General features: G+C 44.4%; 1 protein-coding gene across 1 annotated transcript in view; it reads left to right on the top strand.

The window, feature by feature from the left end:
- tmem130 (transmembrane protein 130) overlaps window positions 1-19,207 on the top strand; it is a 37,509-nt gene that overhangs the window by 2,788 nt on the left and 15,514 nt on the right. Inside the window, exons 2-5 of the mRNA XM_028814226.2 lie at window positions 1,296-1,467; window positions 6,299-6,459; window positions 10,451-10,535; window positions 11,438-11,640. Coding sequence (XP_028670059.2) covers window positions 1,296-1,467; window positions 6,299-6,459; window positions 10,451-10,535; window positions 11,438-11,640 — 621 coding nt within the window. The remainder of the gene's footprint in view (window positions 1-1,295; window positions 1,468-6,298; window positions 6,460-10,450; window positions 10,536-11,437; window positions 11,641-19,207) is intronic.

The raw sequence follows: 19,207 nt of genomic DNA, 5'->3' as shown, positions 1-19,207 counted from the left end.
ATCAGGGGGGTCGGAACTGGAAGGGTCTTCATTCATAGGCTCGGGCTCGGAAATTACATCAGTGGGGTCGGAAGCAGACTTGACGTCCTCAGGACCAGGCAGAATTTCCCATGAACGGTCTGTAGAAAAGCGAGAAAAAGAGTCCGTGCACTCCACCACCCCCCGTTCTGGCTCGGAATTACCCTCATTCATGCCCTTTAGCTGCTTCCCATGTGCACGTGTGTGACAATGGCTTTAGTGTGTACTCATTTATACATATGTGTCACTTATATAATATATATGGGTCTAGTATGTACTCATTTATTTATACGCGTCACTTATATACCATGTATATGGCTTTAGTGTGTACTTATTTATTCATATTTGTCACTTATATAACGTATATGGGTCTAGTATGTACTCATTTATTTATACGCGTCACTTATATAACATGTATATGGCTTTAGTGTGTACTTATTTATTAATTTTTGTCACTTATATAATGTATATGGGTCTAGTATGTACTCATTTATTAATATTTGTCACTTATATAACGTATATGGGTCTAGTGTGTACTCATTTATTAATTTTTGTCACTTATATAATGTATATGGGTCTAGTATGTACTCATTTATTTATATGCATCACTTATATAACATGTATATGGCTTTAGTGTGTACTCATTTATTTATACGCGTCACTTATATAACATGTATATGGCTTTAGTCTGTACTTATTTATTCATATGTGTCACTTATATAATGTATATGGGTCTAGTGTGTACTCATTTATTAATATTTGTCACTTATATAACGTATATGGGTCTAGTATGTACTCATTTATACATACACGTCACTTATATAATGTATATGGCTTTAGTGTGTACTTATTTATTCATATTTGTCACTTATATAACGTATATGGGTCTAGTGTGTACTCATTTATTCAATATTGTCACTTATATAATGTATATGGGTCTAGTATGTACTCATTTATATATACACATCACTTATATAATATGTATATGGCTTTAGTGTGTACTCATTTATTCATATTTGTCACTTATATAACGTATATGGGTCTAGTGTGTACTCATTTATGCCTACACCTCACATACTGTATATAACGTACTATATATGGCTTTAGTGTGTACTCATTTACACGTATGCCCCACGTATTTAACACGTATGTATACGGGTTCCCGTCCCCAGTTCTCCTGTGCTGCCCCTTCTCCCAGTTTCTTCCCAAATGCCCAAGCCGGCCTCTGTGCTGCTCTTCCGTTTTTTTTTCTTGACAGCTGTGCTTCTCATTTGCAGGCGAGTTGGCCGGGACCCTGGCTTTCTACCAGACGGAGGGAAACCAGACGTACCTGCGCAGCAATGGAGAGCTGGCCAGTGACCTCCCCACCGAGGCGGTCTTTGAGTTGCAGGACCCTCAGAATCACTTCCGTCAAGCATCCTTCACTTACACCTGGGACCTGAGAGATGGGTGAGTGCGTTCAGGGGGTGCGTGACTGGGACCAGGCTGTAATGGTCAGTCACTCCTGGGGGTGGCTACAGGTCAAGACTATTTGTAAGCTCCACCACAATAAGAAGGAGATGAAGAACTCTTTATCATGTCTGTCACAGAAAGTGCAGTCGATCGATTTACTCCTTAGTCAGTATGGTGCCTTTCACAGACAGCTTTGTGCCAAATTTGCTTTTCCAAACTGGCGATGACGTAATGTTCAAAGGACAATAAACATCTGGGCCGCACTATCAGTCATGTGATAACTCACTCAGTTTGGGTGAAAGGCGCAATATAAAATATGATGTTTTAAAGGCTGCGTTTCAGAATGGTGTACCAGAGGAGACGAGCAACAGCATGCAGGTTTGCTGCCAGTCAGTCAGTCAGTCAGTCAGTGAGTGTTTCTTTTACACCAGAGGGACATTGCAAAGTGGAGTCAAATAGAGAAAGAAGATGTTCAAATAATTAGGCTTTTTCACAATTATAGAATGAATAGTTTGTTTTTTTTGCGAAAGGTGTCTTATAAAATAAATGGCATTGCAAAGTGAAACTGAGAGGGGAGGTGGGCAACAAAACCACAGGCACGGTGGCCTTCTGCCCATCACACCTTGAATCTTTTCAAAGAGCTGCAGTATAAAATAAGAATGTCATCAAGTGCAGAAGAAGGCCTTGTGGTGGACGGCCGGGGCCACAATGGGAGGTCCGAGGGAGGAAGTGTGGCCGGAGCGCTAGGTGGCAGCCCCCCTGGGTTTGCTGGGGTGCCTCGGACTCCCGCAGGGCTCCCTTGGAGTTGGAGTTGGAGTTGGATACATCCCTGTTGCGATTCAGGGGGTCCTACAGCCGCTGCCGAGCCCGTATGGGCGGTTCTTCCGCCACACCCAGAAGCAGGTCATCGAGCACCTGGAGCACCTCTGGGTGCCTTTATAAAAGGGGCCAGCAGCCACTACTCGGGGAGCCGGAGTTGGGAGGAGGAAGAAAGAGAGAGAGAGAGACACAAAAGAAGAAAAGAATTGTTAATTGTGCTGTGCTTGGGGTCTTTGTCTGTCTCGTGGGAAGCGGAGAAGAAAATAAAAGTCCTGTGTGCTTGCATTTGTGTCGAGGTTGACAAAGAAGGATCGGGTCAGGTCCGGTTGGGGCGCTGGCACTGGTACAGCATGTTGCCGCACCCACCACACGACGGAACAGCTTGGGGTCCTGTTTGAAAGAAGGAGGGCCTTACTTCATTTTATACAGCGCCTTTTACAGAGCACTCTTTATGGTGGGCTTCAATTTACTACTTAATAATAATTGTTTGAATTTATATAGCGCTTTTCTCACTACTCAAAGCACTCAGCAATTGCAGGTTAAGGGCCTCGCTCGAGGCCAACAGAGCAGAGTCCCTATTGGCATTTACGGGATTCGAACCGCCAGCCTTCAGTCCACAGAGCACCTTTTGCGGAGAACATGATGAAGTTCTCAAAAGTAGAAACTGTTTGGCTGTCATTTCGTCTGAACGATTACAGTTACAGTAAAAGGCGCTATATAAGATTAAGCCACATCCCAAGGTTTGTACTTGCACATTGTGTTATGTGTGTGTAGTGTGGGCTCAAGGGGGCGCCAGAGAGTCCCAAACCCCAGACACAATTCCCAGTTTAAATAAAGTTTTGTAATTTTATAACAATACCTTGGCAGTTTTTCAGGTCGGTCCACCCAGTGTAGTAAACATGATGTCTTCCCGTCTCCTTCCACTCCTCAGTCAGTGTTGTCTTCTTCATCCTGACTGAGACCTGGGATTTCTTCAGATGCCACAACATTGCACTTCCGGGCCAGGCAGAAGCCCCCCAAATGTGGGGCTGACATTACCCTACAGCTCTCCCTGGTGGCACCCAAGTACCCCCAACAGAGCTGTCCATCAGGACTACAACTCCCAAGGTGCCTGGCGGGGGTACAAATGGGTGCTCCACCAGAAGGATGGTGGCATGCAGGGTTGGTGCCACCATTAAGTTGAATTAGGCATTCACTAAGGGGGGGGGGGGGGGGTTACACAACCACACAAGTTAGCTGGCTTGGCCTAGGGCACCGGCACTGCTGGCACCATATGTATAGGGGGGAATACACGACCCCCTATGTCCTTTTACATTATAGCCTCCTGAACGGGAAAGGTACCAGCAACCATCCTGGCTGGGGTGCCTGTCCAATTTTGGCCTCAATCGCCCACAATTCCAGTTGGGATGCCAGTCCATCCTTTATGGCGCTTACCTGGCCTGTCCATCAGGTGAAACTTATGGGGTGCAGTGGGCAGTCCTGCGGGGGAACAGATGAGGGGAACGGTCCACATGACCTTCCTGAAAAAACGTAAGAGTTAATCGCAGTCACACTTACAAAATGGATGTAATACCCACCGAGTGGATTCAGGACCCCCTCACTTTCTGCTCACTACTTACTATTTCATTTAAAATGGAGAGAGTGCCATTTTTGACCCTCAGTCTACACTCAATAACCCCTAATGACAAAGTGACACAGGGACAAAAGTCTCTGAGTGGCCCACCCAAAGCCCAGACTTGCAGAACAGGTGTGGAGAGACCCGAAGGGGACACTTCGCCAACGCTTCCCATCCAAACTACCGGAGCTTAAGAGGATCTGCCAGGATGAATAAGGTCAACTGCTCAGATCCAGGGGTGCAAAGCTTGTAGAGACTCGCCCAAGAGGACTCAGAACTGGAAATGCCCACAAAGTACTGACTGAGGGGTCTGAATGCATCTATGAGGGAGAGACTTCAGTTCTGGATTTTGAATAAATTTGCAAACCTTGACCTAAACGTGTCAGTTTGTCATTCCGGGTTATTGAGTGGCTAAAATGGCACCTTTTGTGTCATTTACAGTGAAATCAACGACACAGCAAAGTAAGCAGAAAGTGAAGGGGTCTGAACGGTTTCTGAATCCCCTGCCTATCATTGGCATCCAAACGTCTGGTGCGTTTTGGTCCGCGGGCAGGCGCTCGCCTTCTCCTGTTTTTGTTCTGCTGACTCAGCAGCCTCATAATTTTTTTTTTTCCAGACATGTGTCACCTGTTGCACCACATTTTTTCTGTCTCGTTGGCTCAAAACTGCCGGTGGGCATGGAGGGGCGTAACGGTGAGTCATGCAGCATGTGCCGAAGCTCCAGTCACATGCTTGTCTGTCACATGCCTGTCCTGACCGTACTGCGGGTTGAAAAAGTATTCGACCCCCCCCTGGAAAGCCACCGTATTCTATATCTATTTCCATCTCACATCATTACAACCTATAAGAATCACAAATGCACTTTGATTTCTCTGTGTGCACATTTAGAGCTCGGTGAACTAAACAAATGCAAATTGACAGTCATGTTGTGAAAAATGCTGTTGAAAAAGTAATGGACCCCTTCACATGACACCCAGTCAATACGTGGCAGCAGCACCAATAACTGCTTGCCATCGCTTTGGTTGGCCATCTTCAAGCTTAGCACACCTGGATGGAGGCCATTTTTCCCATTCTCCCTTACAGAACTGCTCCAGCTGGGTAAAGTGTGAAGGCTTTCATTTGTGAACTGCAATTTTGAGATCACGCCACAAATTTTCAACCGGACTCTGGCTAGGCCACTGCGAAACCTGGATCTTCGTTTTGTCAAACCATGCTTTGGTTCCTTTTGCCCAGTGTTTCGGGTCCTTGTCCTGCTGAAAGTGGTAGCGTCGTTTGAGTCCCAATTTCATGGCTGACGTTTGAAGGTTTTCTTCTAAAATCAGGATATACTTCTTACTGTCCATTTTTCCTTCAATACGGACAAGGGACCCAGTGCCTGCCCTGAGAGAAGCAGCCCCCCCAAGCACGATGCTCCCTCCCTCCCCCCACCATGCTTGATGGTAGGTCTGGTGTTTACCGGATCATTGGAAGTCCCTTCTATCCACCAGACAAACGCCTTTGTGTTGAGGCCAAAGAGTTCAATTGTGGTCTCATCAGACCAAAGTACATGACTACTCCAGAATGCAGGACTCTTGTCAAGATGTCTGTTAGCGAATTCTAATTGAACTTTCAGATGACATTTTTTTAGTGGTGGCTTTTTTCTGCCAACTCTCTGCACAAAACCTTCAATATCGTAGTCTGGTGCACATCCACTCCAGCTGCAGGTCACTGAGAGTCACCTTCGGATTTGCTCTTACGTCTCTGACTGGTTTTCTTGACATTTTCTTTGTTATTTGAACAGGGTAGCCTGATGTTGGCCGCTTCACTGTGCTTCCAGTTGTCTTCCACTTCGCTATGATGGCCTTCACAGTGGACACACTGAGGCTAAGGAGCTTGGCAGTCTTCTTGGGACCATTGCCATCTTTAAACTTCATAATCACAGTGCGTCTCAAGTTATTCGAAAGTTCCCTGGTCTTCATTTCTGAGGTTTCACCACATAAGCCACTTGTACTGATTTCTCAGTTTTGTGTTCCTAAGAACTGACCTAAGGAATCACTCAGAGACCAGTCGACACACTAGAGGGTTCAGGGCTTGATTGTTTACACCCTTATTATTGCATTGTTAACAATCTCACAGCCTCTGAGCTATCAGGGGTCGATTACTTACAGTATGCAACAGCAGATTTCACTGATACGTTCTTTATCATTGCAGCATCATTTGATTTTCAGGATTTTTTAGTGAAAATGTATTGTCCTCATTTATATGTAAGAGTATGGAACTAAAGATGTATTTTCAAAGAAAAATGAAAAATCAGAGAGCGTGACAGGACTGTCCCCCGGTGGCAGTGCTGGCACTACATGGCTCAAAGCGTCATACAGCTGAAGTGATTCATGCCTTTTATTCTATCATCCACAGAACGCCCATTCAGACCAGCGAGCCCCGCATTGCCATGAACTTCACGCTTCCTGGCAGCTACTCCCTCAGCGTGGACGTGGTGGCCTACTGGGAGCATAGCAGCCATGGATGGGCCTTTCCTACCCAAAGCAACACATTCAAGGCAGACCTGACAGTGCTGGGTAAGGACAACAACAACATTTATTTATTTCTATAGCACATTTTCATACAAAAAGTAGCTCAAAGTGCTTTACATAATGAAGAAAAGAAAAATAAAAGACAAAATAAGAAATTAAAATAAGACAACATTAGTTAACATAGAAAAAGAGTAAGGTCCGATGGCCAGGGTGGACAGAAAAAACAAAAAAAAACTCCAGAAGGCTGGAGAAAAAAATAAAATCTGCAGGGGTTCCAGGCCACGAGACCACCCAGTCCCCTTTGGGCATTCTACCTCACATAAATGAAATAGTCCTCTTTGTAGTTCGGGTTCTCACGGAGTCACTTGATGCTGATGGTCATACAGACTTCTGGCTTTTAATCCATCCATCCATCATTGTTGGAACATCACGGTGCTTTGAGTAGATGGTGGTGGCCACCACCAAAAGGACACCGGCAAAGGAAACAGAAGAGAGAGTAGGAGTTAGTACAGATTTTAGAGCCACCATGAATAGTTATTATAATGAATTGGATATACAGAGTATTAGGATTTAAATTACAGTGAAGTCATGAGAAGGCCATGTTAAAGTAATGTGTTTTCAGCAGTTTTATAAAGTGTTCCACTGTATTAGCCTGGTGAATTCCTACTGGCAGGCTATTCCAGATTTTAGGTGCATAACAGCAGAAGGCCGCCCGCCTCACCACTTCTTTTAAGTTTTGCTCTTGGAATTCTAAGGGGCCACTCATTTGAGGATCTGAGCTTACGATTTGGAATATAAGGTGTCAGACATTACGATATATAAGATAGAGTGAGATTATTTAAGGCTTTATAAACCATAAGCAGAATTTTAAAGTCAAAGGACGATGCCCGCCATTATCTTTCATATCCGGGTACCACTTTTCACTTTGGGCATCGCCTCCTGTGGTGCCACTCTTAAGTGTACTGACGTACACAGTGGTGTATAAGAGTCGAGGAGGTGAAGTGTACCAGGAATAGCAAAGGGAGAATTAAAAGATACAGACAGTGAAATTGCAGATGCTCTAAACTTGCATTTTTCTGAGGTCTTCATAAGTGAGGAAGAGGATAACCTCAGGCAGTAACAGGGACTACTAAGGAGGTCCTGAGGGATTTAGAAATTGTAGAGGGAGACGTGCTGCTCAGATTAAATAGGCTGAAATGAAACAAATCACCAGAACCACATAATATTTACCCTCGAAGTTCTTGAGGAGACTAGTGAGGACATAAATAAACCTTTGACCCTTTAGGGCAGCGGTTCTCAATCTGTGGGGCGGGCGTGAATGTTGCCATATGTGGCGTAATTTCGCTATTTGTAGGGAAATTTTAAACTTGTAGCGGTGTATCGGCAGCAACAAATATAGGAATAAATTTTATTAGGTTTTCAAAAAAATGTTAGGGGGGCGCGATTAAAACTGTTAGGAAAACTCGGGTTGCAAATACTTAAAGGTTGAGAAATGCTGCTTTAGGGAGTCAATGTGCACTGCAGAGATTCCCAAGGACTGGAAAATGGCAATTATTATTATCCTGTTATATAACCAGGCAGATCCAAGCAACTATAGGCAAGTAAGCTTAACATGCATGACAGGAAAATTAATGGAAGGAATTATTAAGGATAAGACTGAGCAACATCTGGCAAGGACAGGAGTTTAACTGAGTAGTCCACTTGGGGTCAGAAGAGGGAGGTCGTGTTTGACTAACATGCTGTAATTCTATGAGGAGGCAACAAAAGGATCAAAATGGAGCAGATGAGATTATTAATCTGGGCTTTCACAAAGTATTTGATAAGGTGCCACATGAGAGGTGGGCGTCAAACTAAAAGAAGTGGGAGTTCAGGGTGTGCTGTGTAGATGGATGCAGAATTGGCTCAGACACAGCAAGCAGAGGGTGAAGGTGTGAGGAACCTCATCAGAATTGAGTGAAGTTAAGAGTGGTGAGCAGCAGGGGGCAGTGCAGGGGCCGCTGCTATTTTTAATAAATATAAATGATTTAGATAGGGATATACAGTAAGTAACAAGCTGGTTAAATTTGCAGATGATACCAAGATAGGTGGATTAGCAGATAATCTGGAATCTGTTATATCATCACAGAAGGACTTGGACAGCAGACAGGCTTGGGCAGATGAAATTTAATGTCAGTAAATGTAAAGAATTACACATAGGAAGTAAAAATGCGAGGTTTGAATACACAACAGGCGGTCAGAAAATCGAGAGTACACCTTATGAGAAGGATTTAGGAGTCACAGTATCGACTTCCATACAGTGTTCAGAAGCCATTAAGAAGGCTAACAGAATGGCAGGTTATATAGCGCCTTGTGGAGTTCAAGACCAAGGAGGTACAAAAAGAACATAGCAGCACTAGAGAAGGTCCAGAGAAGAGCGACGCGGCCAATTCCAGGGCTACAGGGGATGAGTTATGATGAAAGATTAAAAGAGCTGAGCTTTAATGAGATGAAGAGGAGACCTGACTGAAATCTTTAAAATGATGAAGGGAATTAGTCCATTGGATTGAGACGGTGACTTTCAAATGAGTTCATCAAGAACATGGGGATACAGTTGGAGGATTGTTAAGGGGAAATTCCACACAAACATTAGAAAGTTTTTCTTTACACAAAGAACGACAGACACTTGGAATAAGCGACCAAGTAGTGTGGTAGACAGTAAGACTTTAGGGACCCTCAAAACTCGACTTGATGTTACTTTAGAAGAATGAAGTGGACAGGACTGGCGAGCTCTGCTGGGCTGAATGGCCTCCTCTCATCCAGATTGTTCTGATGTTCCCTCCATTCCATCTGGTTTGGGTCTCAGGTGCCCTCCTCCTCCTCCTCCCCCCCCCCCCCCCTTTAACTGCTGTGCTGAAGATCATGTGGGTTGGCAGCCCCCCTTCACTGAAAGATGAGCCATGTTTTTCCATCATGCTCATTGTGCTAGTAAGGTGGGAGTCCCCCTGAACGCCTCCATCAGTGGGGTCACTTGCACACGCTGATGTTTATCTCTGCTCTGTCCAGTCATTGGTGTCCCCTATGTGGTCACGTGACGTCAGTGAAGTCGCTGTTCTCTGCCCTGTCCAGTTGCTCCTGTCACTCTCATGTGGTCACTTGCCTACGATGAGGATACTCCTCTGTGCTCTGTCCAGTCATTGATGTCCCCTTGAGGACCATCCCCTTTGTTGTTACTTGCCGACAATTAAGATGTTCTTCTCCACTCTGTCCAGTCCAAAGACTTGATGCAGGCGTCCATCGTTCGTTTATTGGCATCCCCATCATGTGGTCACCAGCAGTCAAGGTAGAACCTCCGCCCCTCCGCACTGTTCAGCCGCAGATGTCACACTGTCACTTGTCAGCCTCCTTCATTCCAGTCCAGTGAGTGAGGTGACCCCCTGACAACCCTGTCCTCACTCACCACTGATGGCGATTCCCACTTTGGCCAGCACAGTGGTGGCTGTTGGGCAATTTGGCTTCACAGTGGAGGTCTGATCAATGCTCTTTTAGCTGACCAGGCCAGTCGTGTGACCCGCGTTTGAGTGGCTTTAGTTTTGGGGGTGTGGGTTCCCCGTTTGCAGAGTGGCCACATGATGGACCTCCTTCAGTAACTAAAGGGCAACCACATGACCAAGATGTCCTTTTTATAGTTCCTGTGACAGCTGCCACTTGGACCCTCGTAAACCACTGGTAAGGTGGAGTTAACTATCTTCAGATGGGCTACCAGAGCGCATTATGTGGTCTTGCTCTGGTGACCACCAGTAACTGAGGAAGATCAAATGACCTCACCAGCATGGAATGGCTGTCTGACCGCATGGCTCACAGGCCCCCCCCCAAAACCCCGTCCTTCCTCCTAGCTGACCCCTTCACTGGTTATGATGGCTGTCAGTGTAACCCACAAGGCCCAGAATTAGTGACGTGGAGGCTGAGCACAGGTCAGGGGTGGTCTGGGTACTGGACACACAGCAGAGGCTCCCGTGGCTGTGCAGGTGACCCCAGCCTTTTGCTTTGTTCATTGCAGATGCAGTAAGAAGCATTGAGGTCAGCGGTCCAAGCAGCATCCTCGTGGACCAGAGTGTAGCACTCACCCTGGCGGTCAATGGCAGGTATGTGCGTCCGTCTGTCCGTAGGCTTGAGACTCGGCAGTTGAAAAATGTCCAGAGCCCAAAGAAGCCCCCCTGCTAGAATCTACAACTCCTGGTATAATACAATTAATTTTTGTACAGTATAGCCCAAAATCACACAAGGAGTGCTGCAATGGGCTTTAACAGGCCCTGCCTTTTGACAGCCCCCCCCCCCCCAACCATGACTCTCTAAGAAGACAACTCCCCCCCCCCCCAAAAAAAAAAAAACACTTGTAGGGGAAAAAAAACTGATGAGTCGGGGGGTACTTTGGGGTTTTGAGGACCCCACAATTTTATTTTTGATCTTTTCTTTAATGTCATTTAACTGCTTCTCTTTGCTTCCCCCACTGGTCAGTAGTGGTACTGCAGTTGAGTATTGTGTGTGAAGTTCAAGTGGAGTTTTATACGGAAGCCAAGAGAGGACATACAATATTGTTTCCTCGAGATAACGGACTAATGTTATCGAGATCTTGATTAAACAAAAGATCTTGTTTTCTCGAAATTATGAAATAATTGTATCTAACGTTTAATGTTTAGCGTATTGAAGCCACGTCCTGTTTGAAATGGCAGAAGAGCAGAACTATGTTATCAGCACGTCACATTTTTGTTCAATCAAGGGCTGGCGCAGGCTGAAATATGTTTATGTCTTAGTTTAGAAAATAGTAACGTTAGTGTCCGTCATTTAAGAAGAGGCTTCAGCTGTATAGGCGTCGCAATCTAAGCGAGCCTGATGCCAGGAGCAAACGTCAAGTTTCGTTCGTTTCTTGATTCACGATAAAGTTAGTCTGTTATCTCGAGGAGACAATTTAAAAAAATAACGATATTGCACGTCCTCTCTCGGGTTTGTGGTTTTATTCTGTTTTCTTCTTCTTCTTCTGATTCAGTCCTCCAATGACCGTCTGTTGGTCCATTACATCCGACTGCCAAGTGGCGTCCCTCAAGCACTGCCATGTGCTGAAGATGAATGGTAAGCGGTGCATCCTGAACTACACGTTCCCCAACTCCGGCCATTACTGTCTGGGGGTCAAAGTCAAGAATGACATCAGCGCCATGCAGGCTTTCCAGGACCTGACCGTGCAGCAGGACGGTAAGTGACAAGGCGGTCACCCGCGTACCCGATGGCTATAGACGGCTTTTGGAACAGAGTGTTGGCCTCACTGTAGGGCAGCAGGAGGCTCCAAGTGACACCCCACCTGTTAATGTTCTTAGGTTCTTCTCAGTGGTCTTCAGAGTTTTAGTTTTAAATAAAAATGACCAGCTAAGATAAAAAAAATGTAAAAAAAACCAACAAAAATTGCAGGAGATCTCCGAATGAGGAGTGTGTACAGCGTGTATATGTGCTCTTCTTTTTAGACTATGACCAAATTGTCCTGAAAAGCCATGCACATTGCATGTAATGAAAAACTCTTCTATGATAGGAACTGCAATTATTACCTTAGTTAATAAAACTATTAATCCACAATGCACCCCCCCCCCCCACACCCATGCCTGTATGTACTTCCCAATTAAGCACAATGAGCCACTAAATGACCTTGCTGTAATATACAGGCAGAGAGGGCGGTGCTTCAGTGGTGACATCACATTGGCCACACCCTCTGGGTGGTTCCATCCACAAAACACAAAAAACAACGGAGAACCACATAAAGTACATAGAAGCTAAATGATAAATAAACAGACCACTATTAGTAAAAATTTACATAATTCAAGGAAACGCAAAGAAAAGAAGACTTGAGAATGAATAACAAAGGCAAAATAAAATAATAAAAAAAAAAAAAATACACAGAAGCCAGAGAGCAGACCCTGTCTGAAACCCAGCAGTGGGGTCCCCCGCCTCGGCTCTTCTAACAGATTTCTGTGGGTTTTTCTTGTGATTTTGGTTTCTGTAGCTTTGACCCTCCTGCTACCATTCAGGGTTCTGTCTTTGGTTCCTCTATTGAATTTGTTTGCTTTATTTATTGATTTATTCATTTTGGTCTTTTTAGGCTTCATGTTTTGTTAATTGCTCATTATTAAAAGAATTTTAGCTTTGGTTTCTTTGCGACTGGAAATTTTACAGTTTTTTCCTTTTATCCATTTTGAACTTTAATAGCCTGAGTGGCATTTCTGGGCCTGCTGTTTTAGTTAGGGGTCTAGCCTAGACATGAAGTATAAGGACCTGCTTCACTTTTGTGTGCTTCATTGTGGCCACTGATGAGGGGGCAAAGTGTGTGTATGGGGGGGGGGGAGGGGGTACATGTGTACTACATGTACAGGGTGAGTCAAAATTATGTTAACACTAATGGATTATTTTTATCTTGAAAACACCATTCCAGGTCGATGGATCAGCCGTGGTGGACTATTGCCATGGCCTCCACACTCCCCTGATTTGACACCCTGTGATTTCTGGTTATGGGGTATGGTGAAGGAGCGAGTGCATGTATAGCAGGAACGTTTATAATATCAATGACCTGAAGGACCAAATATGGTTTATCTATCTATCTACAGTCATATGAAAAACTTTGGTAGCCCCTCTTAATTCTTTGGATTTTTGTTTCTCATTGGCTGAACTTCCTTTTAATATCTGACATGCCTTATGGAAACAGTGGTATTTCAGCAGTGACATTAAGTTTATTGGATTAACAGAAAATATGCAATATGCATCATAACAAAATTAGACAGGTGCATAAATGTGGGCACCCCAACAGAGATATGACATCAATACTTAGTGGAGCCTCCTTTTCAAATCTAACAGCCTCTAGACGCTGTCCTCCTGTAGCCTTTGATGAGTGTCTGATTCTGGATGGAGGTATTGTTCACCATTCTTCATACAAAATCTCTCCAGTTCAATTCAATTTGATGGACAGCCTGCTTCAAATCATCCCATAGATTTTCGATGATATTCAAGTCAAGGGACAGTGACGGCCATTCCAAAACATTGTACTTCTCCCTCTGCATGAATGCCTTTGTAGATTTCCAACTGTGTTTTGGGTCATTGTCTTGTTGGAATATCCAACCCCTGCGTAACTTCAACTTTGTGACTGATGCTTGAACATTATCCTGAAGAATTTGTTGATATTTTGGTTGAATTCATCCGACCCTCGACTTTAACAAGGGCCCCAGTCCCTGAACTAGCCACACAACCACACAGCATGATGGAACCTCCACCAAATTTGACAGGAGGTAGCAGGTGTTTTTCTTGGAATGTGGTGTTCTTCTTCCACCATGCAAAGCGCTTTTTGTTCTGACCAAATAACTCCATTTTTGTGTCATCAGTCCAAAGCACTTTGTTCCAAAATGAATCTGTCTTGTCTAGATGAGCATTGGCATATAACAAGCGACTCTGTTTGTGGCGTGAGTGCAGAAAGGGCTTTTTTCTCATCACCCTGCCATACAGATGTGCGCTGAAGTGTAGAACGATGTACAGATACAACATCTGCAGCAAGATGTTCTTGCAGGTCTTTGGAGGTGATCTGTGGGTTGTCTGTCACCATTCTCACAATCCTGCTCATATGCCACTCCTGGGTTTTTCTTGGCCTGCCAGACCTGCTGGGTTTAACAGCAACTGTGCCTGTGGCCTTCCATTTCCTGATTCCATTCCTTACAGTTGAAACTGACAGTTTAAACCTCTGAGATAGCTTTTTGTAGCCTTCCCCTAAACCATGAGACTCAACAGTCTTTGTTTTCAGATCTTTGGAGAGTTGCTTTGTGGATCCCATGCTGTCACTCTTCAGAGGAGAGTCAAAGGGAAGGAAGCCCAACTTACAATTGACCACCTTAAATACATTTATATCTCATGATTGGACACACCTGTCTATGAAGTTCAAGGCGTAACGAGCTCATCACACCAATTTGGTCTTGTCAGTAATCAGCATTGAGCAGTGACAGGCATTCAAATCAGCACAATGACAAGGGGACCCACATTTGCGCACAGCCAGTTTTTCACATTTCATTTAATTTCATACAACTAAATACTGCGTCACTAAAAATCTTTGTTTGGAAAACACCGCAGTACTCAGATGTTCCTAGGAAATGAAAGACAGACCACTGTTATCTTTACTGTTGAAAGCAGAGTCAATTATTATGTAGGCTAAGGGTGGTTCCCAAACTTATTCATAGGAATCTATCTATCTATCTATCTATCTATCTATCTATCTATCTATCTATCTATCTATCTATCTATCTATCTATCTATCTATCTATCTATCTATCTATCTATCTATCTATCTATCTATCTATCTGTCTGTCTGTCTGTCTGTCTGTCTGTCTGTCTGTCTGTCTGTCTTATAGTGCCTTTCATATCTATCTATCTATCTAGGAAAGTTCATGATATCAATGACCTGAAGGACCGAATACGGACTGTGCTATCATCTTTTCCCCAAGAAATGTGTGTCAAGACTTTTAAATGTTACTGTTGCTTGTTGGTTTTTGGGTGTTGAACGTGATGGCGAACAGGTTGACACATTCCTGCAAATCATTTTGCACATATGAAGTATGTTTTGTGAATAAATTGTTTCTGCCATTGAAATGTTAACGCAATTTTGACTCCCCCCGTATATGTACGGTACACCCGCGCCTTTGGGTATGTGCTTTTGTTTATGGGCATATAAGTGTATACAGGATTTTGTGCACACAGGTGTGTAATGTATGTGTGTATCAAGTGTACACAGCTGTGTGTGTGTGTGTGTGTGTGTGTGTGTGTGTGTGTGACAGCTGGTCTTGCATGTAGGCAGTTTGCCATTATGAGTGTGCCCATTGTGTGGCGAGTGCACACATCAGTGTATACGAGTGTTGTGTGCGTTGCACTAGTGCATCTGTGCACACCTGCTGTGTACCTGACAGTGATCCGAGTGTGTGCCGCCGCATACGTGTGCCAGCTGTCTGGCTCCAGAGATACACGTCTGACTACGTTGATAATCCGCAGAATTGGGTGGCAGTGAAATGAGACGGCAGGTGGACTTATTCTTATTCTTATTCTTGAGGGTGCTGTTCAGGCTCACTGGGGTGCCCTTCATATGTGTTGCCCACCTTTGTTTGCACATTTTTGTGCAGTTTGCTCTGTGTGTGTGTGTGTGTGTATGGAGTTGTAGTTGGTTGTGTATGTTTAATGCTTGTGCTTGTCTGTGATGTTTGCTTGTGTGCCAGCATTTACATACCAAGTCGGTCCACACCAGTGACAGTGAGCTAATAAGACCCCTATAGAGCTGCAATGACCCCCTAATTCAAAGCAAGTTCTATGTATCCATCTGTCTGTCAGTATAGTGCCCTTCCTAACTCTGTTTATCTGTCTGTACTTTGTAGTATGAGGGTGTTGTACTGTGTTAGCCGTTATGAATGTAGTGAGAAGTCCAGCAAAATTACCCTTTTTATTGACTCACTGAAGAGATTACAATATGCAGGCTTTCAAGGCGATTCAGGATCCTTCTTCAGGCAAAGATGTCAGCATAAGATGCCTCAAAAAAATCTTTTTGCCAATTAAAAGTGTCATTTTGCTCAATTTTTCACTACATCTATAATGGCTAACATGTACAACACCCCTCCCTGTTTGAACTTTGGAAAGTAATATGAAAAGAAACTGCAATTTTTTTCTCTAACCAGCAGAGGGTGCTACAAGTCAACAGATTATCTTAAGTGAGATAACAATTAAAAGAAACACACGTGGGTACCTGGTCACTAGAAACAATGACAAGGACCTCCACACAATGGCTTTTTGGGGGAACTGCTGTGCAGAGGTCAGCTAGTCCATAAATTCGTCCTCACTGGGACTGTCAGCTGACAGAAGCCAAGTTGGGAGGGTTTTTGTGTGCAATTCCTGTGTGTGAGGCTGTTGTTGGTTTAGAAAATTTCTGATCTTCTTGAGCTTCTGCAGAAAGCTAAATTTTACCCTTGGGACAAGTTAAGTCCAAGCAAGGAGAGAATGATGACAAAGCTGACAGCCGTCACCAACAATGCTGCACATCCTCTGTGACACACTGGGACTGAGGACTTTCAGTGTGAAGCAGCACGACGGGGGGGGGGGGGGGGGCTTGCAGACCTGCAGAAATGCTCCTTTACAGCGCCTTACTGGGACTGTTCTCTGATCTTTAGACAACTTAGAAGGTGTTTCTTGTAATTTGTGTGTATGTATTCGTATTATATAGTGCCTTTCACAACTATCTGTCTGTCTGTCTATCTGTTATATAGTGCCTTTCACAGAGATAGAGTCACATCTTTCTATCTATCTATCTATTGTGAATTTCCCATTGGGATTAATAAAGTATCTATCTATCTATCTATCTATCTATCTATCTATCTATCTATCTATCTATCTATCTATCTATCTATCTATCTATCTATCTATCTATCTATCTATCTATCTATCTATGGTGCCTTTCACTCTATCTATCTATCTATCTGTCTGTCTCTGTCTGTCCGTCCGTCCGTCGTGCCTTTCATGCTCTGTCTGTCTGTCTGTCTAGTGAATACAGCACCTTTCATGCCCGTCTATCTATCGCTCTATCTGTCTTTTAAGAATATGTACACACCAAACATATAGCATCGATTTCATTGAAACTGGACTCGCTTATTCTGCAAGGGTGTTTGTTGGGAAAGTCATTGTGGCAGCTCAGGTGGCGTACACTGTACCCATTTTTGAAATCTGGTAAAGACCCATTTGAAGAAGTGAGTTTCCAAGATTGTCTTATGACAGAAGGCCATCAATTAATAGTCAAATAGGTGTCAAAGGCACTATATAAGAAATGGATATGAAAAGGAGGATGTAATAAATAGATCTACAGTGCCATTCACACCAGTCTCGCATATAGACAGGTAGCTGAACACTACCACTGTTTTGCCCCCAAATGCCATCGTGTGGATCGTTGTTGTCATTTTTTAGTAATCAGGTGCCCACATGGAGAAGGTCCTCAATGCAACATGCAGAATGGGGCCGGCCTAAAAGTGGGCGGGGTCGCACGTTTAGCTCCACCTTTGATTCATAGGCGTCACACTTTTGGGTCCTGCGGAGCTCCATGTGGTGTGACAGGCGTGACGTGACCTTCCCTCAGATGATGAAAATGGCACTTTGCTGTCATTTGGTTTTCTTGACAGTTGTCGGTGCAGTCGTGTGACTCTCCCATAACCCTAATCCTGACCGTAACATTCGTGCTGTGCTTATATAGAAGAGTCGCAGCGAGCAGGCAGGCGGTTTGAAGCATGACACCAGCGGATTATGTGTGGAGTTAAACGTTTCACCTGATCCATGTCAGGTACGCCCCGTTCTGCTGTGGGGGGTGTTTGCCGGTGTGTGTTTCTCTTTTTTAACTTAACAGTTGACTCGTAACACCCTCCGCTAGCTAAACGAAGCATGCAGTGAATAGAATTACAGGACCATTCCAGGTTTCTAGGGCCCTTATTGTCCCACATCCAAAGTCCAGCATAATTGTTACTTGCATGCATTAATTTACACGCACCACCTGGAATCGTCCGTCTGCCATACCTGAAATAGCCTTACTTTGCCTACACTGCCCTCTAGTGACTGAACTCTGTCCTGGAGCCCTCACTGTCCCGTGTCCAGACTGCAGTGTGTTAACCGACATGCTCTCTGGCGTCGTGATTACTGTGTTGAACTTTCTGACCTCGTAACGTCCGCCTGACGTTGGCTTTGATTGCCGTCCACAGGCAGGTTCCTTTAAATATACCGGAATGTTTCTGTACGTATTTTTCGCAAGGAATCTGCAATCTCTAAAAAGTGGTGCCATGTTGTACGGTACCCGATACTCTTTTGGTGATATCTGTTAAGTGACACCTGTTTCAGCTCGAAGGCTAGACAGTAATATTTTTTTACGAAAGAAATCCTGAAGATGAAACTTCTCTCATAAAATAACGGGCCAAAATCATAAACCAGTCAGTTAGACCAAATTATCAAACTAAAAGTCGCAGTCAATCAGAAGCACAGGATCTTTAATGGAAGGCCAACACCCAGAAGCACACTTGCAGGGCTTTTTAGAAGAACACGTGTCTCCAATAAGGAAGAAATGCACGCCGCCGAAGCTTTATACAAACTGACCGTGCAATGTCGGCCTAGTAAAGGCCCATTTCATCATGAATTGGGAGTCTCAAAAAAAGGCAGAAATGGGTGCCAAGAAGTAGGCCAGGATCTTCACAAGCCTGTCCAGAACTTGGGAAGGTCCCAAATACGACCTGCTGGCATCCACTGGAGCAAACTCCAAAAACAGGAACCTGGCAAAACACTGAAAGTCGCCAAATCTATCAAAAAGCTCCTTAAGAGCAAGGATCACCCTCAACCCCCGGCTTATGAACACTTAGGGCAAAAATGTATTCTTTAGACATCGAAGATTTGCTTAAAAAGAGAGCAGTAATCCAGACGGGACAAGACCAAAGCCTGGTCCATCAGATACTATCTGATCTTCGATTGAATCTGCAAGACCGCGCGACTGTTGCAGCATCGTCAGTGAAGGACTGCTGGTCGTCAATCGCCACCCCAAGGTTGCACACAGACAAGGTGGGTGTTATAATAGCGAGCCGAGGTGAACTGAGATGGGGGTGCTGAATCAATTGATGGGTTGGTATAACAAGAAGGTATCCATCTTTGTAGTAGTCCATCTTTGGTAGTCCATCTTTGCCAGGCTGAGCTGGTGATGGTGCTCCTTCCTTCAAGTTTGCAAAATAAGTTAGACGTG

The sequence above is a fragment of the Erpetoichthys calabaricus genome, chromosome 11, assembly GCF_900747795.2.
Source record: "Erpetoichthys calabaricus chromosome 11, fErpCal1.3, whole genome shotgun sequence".
Classification (NCBI taxonomy): Eukaryota; Metazoa; Chordata; class Cladistia; order Polypteriformes; family Polypteridae; genus Erpetoichthys; species Erpetoichthys calabaricus.
Note: the sequence above shows the minus strand (reverse complement) of the source record. Positions and strands in the feature narration are given on the sequence as shown.